Raw genomic sequence first — 12,805 nt, 5'->3', positions numbered from 1 at the left:
CCTAGTATATACAGTAACTTGCAAAAATTTAAGTGTCATGAATTACATCATGCATAGTAAAGTCTAACGTTCACATGCAGCTATGTCATGCTGTTCCAATACCTGAAATTTCCATATTAATTTCACATGCTTTCTGATGATATAATATTCACTATGCACAAGGAAACACTGTTAATATGATGTTAAAGCATGCTATTAAAATAAAAATAGTCTCTCTGCATATCCAGAGAGATGCTAATCACTCACATTAAGTCTCTTATGATAGTAATAGAGGAAGGTCTAATTGTGCTCTCTGGAAAATTTAAGTTGTTGGGGTTTTTTTTAAATGAGATCAAGACATGTTATAAATTCAAAGAAACAAAGGACATCATGCTGCAGTTAACATTTCACAGCAGGATTCTAACATCCAGCTTCCTTTAATGTATAGATACATCTAGTTTACAGGAGAAAAGAAAGTCTGAATTACTCTCAGTTTTAAAAACCAAAGATTTCCTTCTCTGGGTTCAAAATAACAGCACTCAACCACACTCTAATTATCTCAGGACCAGCATACTTCATACAAACTTCTAAGTTTAGGTATTTCAGCTACAACAGAATATGCTTGCTAACCAGTACTAGGTAATGATAATAAATAAGTAGCAGCTTATAATAAAGTAAAAGCACTTCCTCCTTAAAAATGCAAGAAAATGCAACACAGCTAATGAAATATAAGTGGATAAATAATAAATCTTGGCTATTTCCAAGATTCAAGGCTGCAGCAACACTCAGATACATTAAACATCTTATATACTTAACAATAACAGTTAAAGACTCCTGAAATGTACACAAGCAAATAGTCATGGAAACAACATGACCAAACAACATAACCATGTACTGAAATCATACTTCTCACGCCTCAAGACTTTATACAGATGAAGCGAGTACTGCATAAGAAACACAGGCTTGTTTTTTACTTCATATCTAGCTCTTCAGTTCTGCCTGAGAATGCCCCACAGGTATTACGGTTTTAACAAGATTTCTTCATACTGCATATTAGTACCAAACTAACTCTCTGGTTGAAACAACATCTTACCTAACTATGTTTTACGACATAACATTGCCTAGAAAAAAGTCATTAAGCAATCCAAGCACATTAAGTGGCATCATTCTCAGTCACATGATGGATGAAAAACAGTCAGTGCAGCACAAGTGACTAGTAATTGCTCTGAAATTTCCCAAAATACTCACTTCTGTGGATATTAAAAAAAACAAATACCCTGTCCACTTTAATTCTTACTGCTTTCACTTTTTCCCCTTCCTCAAATTAAAAAAAAAAAAAATTAGCTAGTTACTTCATCATAAAGTAAAGCCATGGTTTAAGCAAAGAACCAGAATCCAACTAGTAATGAGGCTTTGAGAATTGTTTCTTATGCCATGAATTCCTCATTTCCAAAAGTTAAATCACAAAACATCTTCAAAACACCTTTTCACAAACATTACTTTATACCTTTTAACTTAGGAATTCTTGGTTTGATTAACTTACTAAAAGTTGGCCTTTCAATTTTCAAAAGAGGCACCATAAAACTGCTATTACTGCCGAGGAACGTACAAAAGGACCCTAAAGATTCTGTTAAATCTAGTTTGGCTGTATAGAAACGTGGCAATCAAACAGGATAATAGTCCTTGTATGCGACTGCAGCAATAACTACCAACCCAAGGCTGCCAAGAACATGAATGTTTTTATGAGGTAGTTAAAGCTTCGTTAACCTCTTCATGCCTGAAAAATGCGTACTACATCCTGAATAAATTCAAAGACATGAAAATAAATAACATGGGAATACAAAGCACAGATTAACAAAAGGCCATTACAGTTCCAGACTCTCTTTGAAAAAAATCTGGGAAGAGCAAGAACAGGAAGAGGCTGAAGGAGTAGCAATGAAACAGGGAAGACCAAGGATGGTCAGGGTATTAGCAACAATTTTGCAGTTAGAAAAGTATGTTATAGACAAGCTTTTATTTTTCCTAGACTTCAGTGGTCAGAAGAGACAAAAAACCTAAAAGACAAATATGAGTGACTTTATCTTTGTTTATAACTTCTTGGGCAGTTTTGATGATAACCCTCTGATGTGAGGCTTGCACACTCCTCATTTCAGAAACTCTCCTAGACTTAAAAAAAATAAATCTGTAATACAACCCAGATCTTGGATGCAGAAAAGGATGGGGGCTTTATTGCATATTCAAGTTGTCCTGTACACAGAAGTAAACCTACAACTTCAAAAAGTCCATGGATGCTTTTGGCTCACTCTTATGCTGGTAGACAGGATTCTCATCAATGAATCTGGAATTTGATTTCCAGTAAGTATTTCCATTACTGGTGCTATCAGAAGCACAGTTCTGTATGCCTGTTAGTATTTAAAATTGGTTTGGGCTGCTTAACGTAAATCTTTTGTTACCATAAGGAAAACAATACCAACATATATTGTAAAGGCATAGGGCATGAAAGGCACACATTTCCTGCGCAAGGGGGGACACAGATTAATTCCATACGTAAAACACTGAGAAATACTACAGTACCCAGCCTATTATTATATCTATGAGCCTGGCATCGAGACCCTTCGAATTCACACACCCCTGCATTCCACAGATGCACCCTACATTACTCACCAGCCAAAGAAAAAACCCCAGTGAGCCCACTTCCTTTAACACTGCCATATAAAAGAACCCTCTGCTGAAGAGCTAAGTCTCATAAATGGATCTGGATTCAATCCAAATGATCTGGAATTTGTCTCTACCTATCTGGGCATCTCTGCTAGACAGGCTTACACCTAACAGGCACAATTAACAAGCCTGGTTTAAATCACAGGTGATAGGCAAATCAGTATGCATCTAACGTAACAGCTGGCACAATTCATTGCAAAGAAGTAACAGTATGAAAAGAAATTTACTTCCCATGCTAACAGCAAATAGGGGATTCAAATTAGCATAATTGTGCACACATTTTGAAGTTCTGCAACCAACCCCTCTAATCAAAATATTGAGGAAACACACCTGCTCTCCAGAGACATCTTCTCACAAAGGCAATGACAACAAACAAGGTCAGTAGTTATGAATTTTTTTTATTATTTTTCCCCATTTTAATTCAGTCCAACCAACAGATGTATTCCAAACATTTAAAAGAAAAAGTGAATTTAAAACAACATCAAAATTGGCATATACCTGAACAAAATGAGATTGTTTTCAGAAATGACATTCTTAAGACTCTCACTAGGTCGGTAGTGCTTTGCCTTAATCTTTCACCCAGAAAAGAGACTACCAGTTTCACAGGATTCCTTTATCACTGTAGGCCCCACGCTCTGACAGGCTACTTACAGTCAGGTCTGAATACAAAATGCAACAGTCAAGAGCCAGTGGCATTTCCTTATGTATCACCCAAGCAACATGGGAGACAACTTGCTGGGAGGTTTCAAAGGGCATTTTACCCACATCAGGATACTCTGTACCCAAGTCCCTGCCCAGCCTGACTCACACTGTGTCCACAGTGACATTGCCTGCATTGGCCCTGTGACAGCATTCCCCCTGCCAGAGCTCCAGCGCTGGCAGCTGCTCTGGACTGGCAGCTGACATTTTAAATGCTATGCAAGACCTCTGGCAGCTCCCTTTGCTGCTGCCAAAGGTAAAGCTACATTAATTCATGCAAGAAAGAGATTAGCAACCCCCCCAGCAGACTAGCCCTTAAAGCCCAAGAAAGCTGCAGAAGCTCAGGGGACAGCCTATTGCAAAATGAGGACAAGGTTGAGCCTGGAAAACCACAGAGGCAGCAGCAGGTTTTAGACCAAGCCTCCCAACAGCTATGCACATACTACCTAACAGCTACGTTAGAGCAACCTCATGGCAGGACAGTCTGAGCCCCTACCATTGTGGAGACACAATGTTTGCTATGCAGACTGCACAAGCAGGAAGGTACAGGGCTGAAGACTCATGGCCCTCCTGTCGTGGACAGGAGGGAGGCCTGGCACAAGGAATGACCACCGATGAAGGGCAACTCCCCTCCCCCTAGAGATCCTAATACAGTTATAAAATAACCCAGCCCACCCCAACACTCCTTAAAATACATAGCTTCTCCCACCACCAGTGGAAGAAAATTATTAGTGAGGGCATGAGCAAAGCAGAGAGTGGTGTCAAGCCCTGTCAGCAAGCAGCATTCATGGAGAAATGGGAAGAGAGGCAACAGACCCCTTCTGCTTTCTGCTCCCACCCAGCTGAGAAGGCTGTCAGTGCAGACAGGCCAAAGGCAGACCACACCACAAGGCAGCCCAAGGCACCGATCCTGCTGCAGGTACTGCCCTTCCACTCAAAGACATGGACTGCACATTCAAAACATGCCAAGTGCTGCACTTCCCTCCATCTCCTCAGTGAGGGGAAGGGGTGAGGCCCAGGCAGCTGCAAGCTACTGCTTTACACTGATAATCATGACACATTACAAAGAAAATGCGAAGAAAACATGTCTCATCCACGGGAAGGCCACCTAGGATGTTAAATCTGGGAGGAAGGAATGTTCCGTATGTGCTAGGGCTTGCTGAGGATGGGAAACCACTTCCTGCTTGCCCAAAGAGCTGTAAGCAGTATAATTAGCACTTGCTTGTAATATTAAACGTCACCAGATTTAATCTGAAGGGTCACTGGGAACCCCTAATGCAAAGCTGAACTATTTAACTCCCCTGGACCCAAGGGCAGCTATAAATACTTTTTGAGTGCCCATACTGAGAGCAGCCCCATGTGAAGCTACTCTTGCTATTTTTGCGCATTACATAGTCTTATTTTGTGCTGCCTTTTACACTTCACTCCAAGAGTAATCCTCATGTGTGGTAAGTGCTAATTCAGTGTTTTCAAATATACTGACTATGTCACTGTCCACTTTTTTTGAACCTCTGAAATAACTGAACCACTTTGGTGACTGACATTACCATCATGGTATGCATTCAAGGCAACTCTCGTTTCTGCTTGCTTTCCCACACGTAAGCCATTGCTATGTTGCTGGGTATAGAGATGCCTTCCCCTCTGCAACCCCCTAGACTTAGAGGAGGGCGTTAGATAACATACTATCCCCTGTTCCAGAAAGGATTTATGCAGTACACTTCACTAGTCTGCACATTTAAAAAGACAGCAGATTTCCAAGCTATTGCACACATTTTAGATAGAAGAGTTACAGTCTGGCCATGAGCCTAAGACAGCAAACCCTGTGTGAGATTTGCTTGGATCTCACAAACTCTACATGATACCAGCCCACATCTGTTTCCAAACACCGCACAAAGTGGAAGCTGGCCTGCTAGGGCAGGTGTTTTACTCCAAATGACACCAGGAAGGTTTTGACAAGTGCATCAAGAGGTCAAATGCCCTGGAACTGTGTTTTGTTTAGACTATTAATGCTAGAAACTGCACCGTAGTTTTAAGTACACAATACTGAAAACCTTAAGTCAAGCTGACACAAGAATTCAGAGTTAATAAAGAAACCTATGGTCCTGCAAAATTCTCTGCAGGATTTCTGTTTCTCTTAACAATTGTACTTTCAGCTTCAAACCCATTCAGGAATTCATACAAGATTAATGCTATCATGGAAAAAAGAAAACTAACTTCTTAAGCTAACATCTGAACAGTCAGTGTCTTGAAATCAGAGTAAGAAGATAATCTGTAACAAAAATGTCAATGAATCTTGGCTGCTGATTTATAATTCATTAAAATAATCCCCTACTGGTTTTGATTAAAAAGGTCTTGGCATGTATTAGTGTCAGAGGACAGAAAAATCACTTGCATGCTCATAAAGATTATAGCAGAAAACACTATTTAAGAACAGAACACAATGTTTAGCACTGAACTCTAAACAGAGCTTTTTTTCTTAATCTCATGAAGTTTAACTTCAGAGGGCTGCTTACCTACCTACTAAACCTACAAGACTATTTACTACAATTTACAAGCTAAAGAATACTTTTTCCATAGTAAATCTCCCACGTAAAGCTTTAATTTCCCACAGCATTCTCGACTCTTAGAAACTGATTTTTTTTTTATTTCCTATGCATACATTTCTTTAGGCATGGAAGACTACAATCTTTTTTTTTTTTTAAAGATACAGATCATGGAAAATTATTTAATGATACCTTATCTTTAAATTAATAGTTTGATTCCAGTCCTTAACACATTCATTAAACAGCCCAAAATGCTAAAATAGAAAAGCCCCTTTCTAACAACAGTTACAGAAGAATTAAAAATAATGTGTGTTCCCTTTTTAAAGATCTTAATTTGCATTTTAGCCTTTTATTGGCCTGCTTCATATTTAGGGAGGTAAGATCAAAGAAACAGAAATCCAGCAAAAAGCACTTGTGAACAAGCAGAATTCTATAATTGTCCCTTCTTTACTTTGTACTAATTCTACTTGTTCTCCATAATAATTCTCCCCCCACCCTACCTTCACTCCATCCATATCAGGGCCAATTTTACTGATTTTTTTTTTTTTTTCCTTACTGCAAGGACAGGATGATGCAGTCAGTAGTCTGCAGATTTTCAGAGAAATGCTTCAAAACTTCTTGTGCAATTCTAGAAAATTTACCTGAGGCTCAAACAGCAAAGTAACCAGCAGTGCAATGAACTGCTGGATTGTGATATCTTGAACTTTCACACATCTCCTCTTCTATCAGTAGGCACGGACTTGCCAAAGATCGAAAAGGGGAGAGGCCTTCAGCTGGTTTTCCTTAAAGTGCTGACAACGCAGAAGAGCTCTAAAAGAATACTGCATCAGCGCTAGCTACATTTCTACTGCTGGCAAATACAGAATAGCTGTATCATTTTAATATTCATTAGCAACTTGCAGAGGGTTGCAAACTTCAGGTTTGGAGGGATTTGGGGGGGTTTGTTTGGGGCTTGTTTTTGTGGTTCTTTTTTGTTGTTGTTTGGTGCTTGTTTGGGTTTTTTTAACAGAACAATACAGAAGAAAGCAACCACTGTGATGCTGGCTCTAACAAATAAGACCACCAACCTCTGAAACGGGAAATGGATCTCCCACCAACAGCCTAATTGAACAATCAAACTGAAGTATTTCAGAGAAGACATCCCAAATCAATGGTATTAGTCTACACAATCCTCTTTACAAAGGCTTTCTATTTCAAACAGGTAGGATAATATTACTTTGGTAAAGACAATATTGGTTTGTATTCTGACATTTACCTGTTTTCTCAAGATTTTGCACCCCTAGAGTTCTCGGCATACAACTGCATACAAAGAGCTACTCGGCAGGCCTCTCTCCATTTGGTTTTTAAAACTTTTTTCACTATTCATCAAATCTTGGACATGGGTGTTGGGACAGGAGCGTGCAAATTCTTACCAAGGAGGAGAAATGATTAATGCATAAACTTAAACAGGCTGTAGAGGGGGGGAGGTATCCCATTTCCACGGACTAATTTAAAAGTCCATCATCTCTTATAATGAAGGCCTATTTACTCTAGCTTACCAATGTTGCACAACTACTTTTCCATTAATGCAATGCATACATTACTGTGATAAGTACTGTATTGACTAAAACTGTCCAAGCGTCATTGACTGAAAATTGACACACTTTAGTTCTTGTGACACTCATTAATGCATCTCTAAACAACAGTTTGACAATCAACAACTTAAGAAATTTACCTGTAACTGCAAATACAGCACAATTTTTACTCTGAGATACCGATTTTTCTTCACACTAGTAACAAGTTAAATCTGTTATATGTTAAATCAGTCTTCACATAAGGCTAGGATTCCCTTCATAAAACTTGAGTTCTGAATATGCCTCTTTAAGAAGTCTCACATAAAGAGACTACTGTAGCATCCACAAATTACAAAAGATCCTGGGGATTTAATTATTAACTAGAGATTATTGCTCCATTAAAGATGTTTCATGCACACAGGCTACACTAGATGTTTGCAGTTTTAAAGGTTGGCAGGAGGATCTAACAAAGTACTTTAAAAAACAAGCTCCTGATTCTTATCTAGTAGGCACTTATTTCTGGTAGCTACCTCTTTATCCCAATAGAACAATACATTTTAATTAAAATCCACGAGTCCCACAGCTTTGCCCCTTGTTAAGCACAAAGGGCAGCAAAAAAACCCATAAGAACATTAACACTTCAGAAAGTCAAAAGAACTTTGAAAAGAGGTTGTGGTGTGTGTGTGTCCCTGAAAAAAAAAGGGGGGGGGGGGGGGGAGGGGGCGGGAAGTAACACCAGGCTCATCAGTCACATACCACTGTTGGAGGCTCCCAGCCAGTGCTTTGATGATTGCATATCGCCTTCTGTTGCAAGCTTACATCTCTGTTCTGGCTCTTCAACACAAGTACTTGCTCGCTAATCTCATGGATCTTTGGACACCACTGGACAACAGAAGATCACCAGGCTGCTGTGCTTCTTCAAGTATCTACAAATGTCAATAATGTTTTCCATTTCTTCTGCAACTATACCTTTTCTAACACCAAGATGCTTACAAAAGTCCCCCTCAAAAAAACCCAACTAGATCTCAAACCTTTTAATCAACTACACCTCTGATAAGCATTAATAAAAAACCCTCTCTTTTCTAAAAGACATGAGTTTATTAATTCCATACTGTCTTTCCTATTAAAAAATCCCAACTGTTCTACATACTTTTACCTGTAATGAAAGGGTAGCCCTGCATAACCCTGTGCTTAACATACAGTATGATTAAAAGCAAGGGACTCCCAGGTTCCTGCCTTGATACTTGATTTCATCATATTAGAGCTCAAATGTCTATGGTGAGTAGCTTTCAGGTGCAACATATTTTACAACTAGAGGACAAGAGCTCCTGTCTCAGAGAACCTCCTGACCTTTGCTATATAAATAACTTGATCTTATTAAGTTATGTAACGAAAAACAGGTCAGAAATACATCTGAAAACTGCTTCAAGTAAGTTTTCAACGTGGGGACTGGTGTGTTTAATTCGAGGAGCAGAACTGGAAAAAAACCACCAAAACAAACAAAAAAAAATAAAAAAGAAACTTAGCACCCACCCTAGCACACTTGAAAGACAAAAATTAAACTACTGATGTTTTTAATCACAGAAATTACTGCTTTGAAGCCTTTTTTAAAGTGTTAAAATACTAGAATAAATACTAGTAACATACCCTGACTCCAAAACGTGTTACTCATCTCACCTTTGAGAAAGCAGGATGAGAGAAGGGACCCTGAGATATCCATACTACACACTTCAAACGTTAAAATGTAGAAGAGGTCATTTAATTTTAGGAAATCTTCACAATAGATTTCCAATAACCTTCAGTACAATGGGCTTCAAAAAATACCAAAAACCAGAAAGTTTCTTGGACACCAAATCTAAAAGTATCCTCAATTCTGCACTTTTCCACAAGAGGACACTAAAATAATGAGAAAAATAGTTGCACAAAAACATACAACTACCATGTACCATTCTTCTTCATTAGCTAGGCAGAATATTTTTTTACCTTAAAAACTATTTTGCAGTCAAGTAGACATTAACATGCAATTACTTTTCTCCTAGTGTGTGTTTTAGCCATTCTAGTGGTTAGTATTTAGCTTTTAGCATGCCTCAGCTGACACAAAAAACTGATATATTTAAGCTTGTTGTAGACAGAAATCAACAATTAAGTGATGTCACAGAAATAGTCTTACATTTAATTTGAAAATGCACTAGTAACTCTAAATTTAGAGAAGCAAGCACATACTTCACAGTACGCTTTCAAAGAACAACTTCTGGGCACTAACTTTCTGGGTACCTGTGCCTTGGTGGGATCAGGCCACGCTTACCCTTCCACTCCTGCTGGTCCCCTAACCCCACAGCCACACACCAAGTTACACCCAGATGCGGGGGGGGAGGGGGGGGCGGGCACGGAAGAAATTAGTGAAACAAACTTAAACTGCATCCCGGGTTCCTTAGCTCTGGCAGAAGCCCCCCAGGTGTGGGGTGAAGGGAAGCAGAGCCCCATAGTGCAGGCTAGCTCCTATTACCTCATGGCAGCAGCCTGGCAGGGAGCCCTGCTCTTATGAGGGGGGGAAGGCCCACGGGAGGCCCTTATAACCTCTCCACAGCTGCAGGCTATGATCTCTGTATATACTGCTCCTCGTCACTCCATTAGTCCAACTCCATTTTAATCACGTTACTCTCTCCCTGATCCACGCAGGCAGGGTACAGAGGCAAATGGCAGTGGTAGGGCCGTCCCGGCCTCCCTGCGGACAGTGGCTCTCTTGGGGGCAGAGTAACGTGAGGGAGGAACAGTGACAGCAAAGCACCGTTTACGGCCGCCGGCAGGAGGACGGGACGCGGGGCTCTGCCCTGGCCGCCTGCGGGGGGGGGGGCGCTACACGCTACGAGTCCCACACCGCTCCTCGTCCCTAGTCCGCAACTGCGCACCTCGCCCGGGCAAGCCGAGGGTCGGCAGCGCTGCTGGGGCGAAGGCGAGGACGGCGGCGGGTGACGATGGGGCTGCCTCGGCTCTCGCGAGAGTGATGGCGGCCATTTTCCCCAATGATTGGCGGTGGTGGAGGGGGCGGGCGCTGCCCTCGCCGGCTGGGGCGGCGGCGGCGGAGGAGGAGGATGAGCCGCGGGCGTCCCCCCGCCTCCCGCTGCTGACGACGACGCTCAGCTCAGCCTGCTGCGGGCCCAGCGCCGCGCCACCGGCCATGGTGCCCAGCGAGGAGAATCAGCTCGTCCCCAAAGAGGTGAGGCGGAGCGGGGGAGCGTCGGGCCGGCCGCCGTGGGGGGAGGTGGTAGTGGCCCCTGCGGCGTGCGGGAGGCCCGCGGTGCCGGGGCTAGCCGAGGAGGGGAGTGGAGGAGGCCCGGGCCGGCCTGGCTCGGCTTCGCTGTTTCGGTGCGAGGCCCGCCGGGAGGGAGGGCCTGTCTTTGTGAGGGGGCTAGGCAGCCCTTGGACCGTGGGGGGCCGGGGTGGAGGGTTAATGGTGCTGCGCGGGGCAAGGGGAGGCTTTTCCGTGTGTTGGGGGGAGGAGGCGGGGGCCCAGGCTGGGCTGCGCAAGGCCCCGGAGGCGGCCGGAGAGTTGCACCTGTCTGTGTCGCGGCATGCGGGGAGGCCGGCCTGCGTGGCGGCGGGGCCGGGCCGCGCCGGCGGCGCCTGCGCTCGGCCGCGGGCCGGGCCGCTCCCCGTGTCAGAGGTCTTGTGCGGAGCCCTCCGGGAGGGCAGCTCGCCTCCGGGCTGGCGGCGGGGGGTGGGGGTGGGGGGGTGGTAGGCGGAGGCTCCGTGTGAGGGCCCTGAGCTGAGGGGGCAGAGGAGAGAGTAGGCCCCGACTGCCAGGCGGGTCTCTGGATGCCCGAGGGCGTCTTCGGTCGGGGGAAAGGGGCCCGGCGTGCGAAATGGCAGCCCGGGGGGGCCGCTGCCGAGTTCGTGGGGCGGCTCCGTGTCTCCCCGGCGCCGGTACGAAGCGGTGCAGAGAACGGGCGACTAGCGCCTGCGGTGGGTGCCGGAGAAAATGTGTCCCGGCTCAGCGGTGAGTTGAGTTTTCCTTTATTGTGGGCCTCTCATCGCTCCTCTGCTGCAGGAGGAAGGGAGAAGGCTTGTTTTTGGCCATAGGGCTAAAGATAAGAGCCTGCGTGAAAGAGGAAGACTAAGCCTCTGTCCTGCAGCGATAGGCAAATGACACGTGTCAAGCAAGAGCGATACTGTGCAGGGGAAGGAGTCTTCCAGCGATGGCGTGAAATGTTGGAAACGGTTATTTGTAGAGTAGCATTAGCAGAAGCTTTATTTCGTGATCTGGTACGCTTACGTATTCAGCCAACTTTTCTGACAGTTTTACTATTCTGATAAATTACTCAAATCTTTGCTGTTGTTTTTCATCAAATGTCAGTAGCTTGTGATATCTACCTGTTCCACCATGTATTCTTACGGGAAGCTTTGTGAGTCAAGGACTTAAATTTTGTAGAGTTTAGCAAAAAGAGGTGATGATCCTTAAACGGTATCCTTGAGCAGAACTGTGAAAAAAATACCAATAGTGAATTTTAGAAACAAACATACAATTGTACAGGTAAGTATAGGATGTATGTAGGACAAAGGTAAACTTTACCTCGTTTGCTTTCTTAAAATGCTAAATTTTAAAGGACTATGTTAAGTCTTTTTACAGGAAATAGAAATCTCCAGAAACTTCAAATGAGGGATGGAGTGTAGTAGTATGCTTAAATATTTGCTTTAAAAAAAAAAAATCTCCAAAACTATAAGACCAAGAATAGAAGACAGTAGCTAGTGTACTTAAATATTTAATTTTAAAAACAAACAAACAAGGAGACTGGCAGGAGAAACCTTGTGGCATCAGTTGCAGTTAACTGGAACAGACAAGGTGATTAATAAAAGCAGCTAGCTGAGGCTGTTTCTTTAGTTATATGTATTAATAGTATCCCTGTTGGCTTTAAAGTTGCATTCAGAATATACGAATGATTCAGATGTGTATTTTTAACTGACTCATTGGACTAGGATTTTGAATGTACTTTTATCTTTAGGGAGGGAAGTGTGGGTAAAGGAAGATGAATACATGTTATAGATATGAATGCCTTAAATATACAGTGTGAAATCTATGAACTTTGTACATTGCAAGTTGTTTTTTCTAAGCAAGTTTTCTCAAGCTCTTTATTGTGCCCCCAAGTGTTTTTTAAACAAAACAGAATATAAGAAAAATCAAATTGAAGAGGAAAGGAGATTAACTAATTGTGTTGGTCCTATCTGGTTATATATATGTTGTAATAGAAGTTTATCTTCAGCTTTTCCAATGTTTTTCAGTATGTCCTCGTTTTTCTTTGAGTGATAGGAAGTTTA

General features: G+C 42.6%; 2 protein-coding genes across 9 annotated transcripts in view; one reads left to right on the top strand and one right to left on the bottom strand.

Annotated features, from left to right (window-relative positions):
* GALNT18 (polypeptide N-acetylgalactosaminyltransferase 18) overlaps positions 1-8,449 on the bottom strand; it is a 342,505-nt gene extending 334,056 nt beyond the window's left edge. The window contains exon 1 of the mRNA XM_054200443.1: positions 8,249-8,449. Within this exon, the coding sequence (XP_054056418.1) occupies positions 8,249-8,288 (40 nt within the window). The 5' untranslated portion in view covers positions 8,289-8,449. The remainder of the gene's footprint in view (positions 1-8,248) is intronic.
* A 1,934-nt stretch (positions 8,450-10,383) lies between these two features.
* The window catches only part of USP47 (ubiquitin specific peptidase 47), a 58,754-nt gene continuing 56,332 nt past the window's right edge, over positions 10,384-12,805 (top strand). For 5 of the 8 annotated variants that reach the window (XM_054200429.1, XM_054200424.1, XM_054200425.1 and 2 more), the window contains exon 1: positions 10,384-10,709. In XM_054200429.1, coding sequence (XP_054056404.1) covers positions 10,497-10,709 — 213 coding nt within the window. In that variant the 5' untranslated portion in view covers positions 10,384-10,496. Of the gene's footprint in view, positions 10,710-11,321; positions 11,490-12,805 lie in introns of those variants that run through there. The other 3 variants (XM_054200427.1, XM_054200430.1, XM_054200431.1) reach the window with 3 other exon arrangements.

Source organism: Rissa tridactyla, chromosome 4 (assembly GCF_028500815.1).
Source record: "Rissa tridactyla isolate bRisTri1 chromosome 4, bRisTri1.patW.cur.20221130, whole genome shotgun sequence".
NCBI lineage: Eukaryota > Metazoa > Chordata > Aves > Charadriiformes > Laridae > Rissa > Rissa tridactyla.
This window is presented reverse-complemented; position numbering and strand designations above follow the sequence as displayed.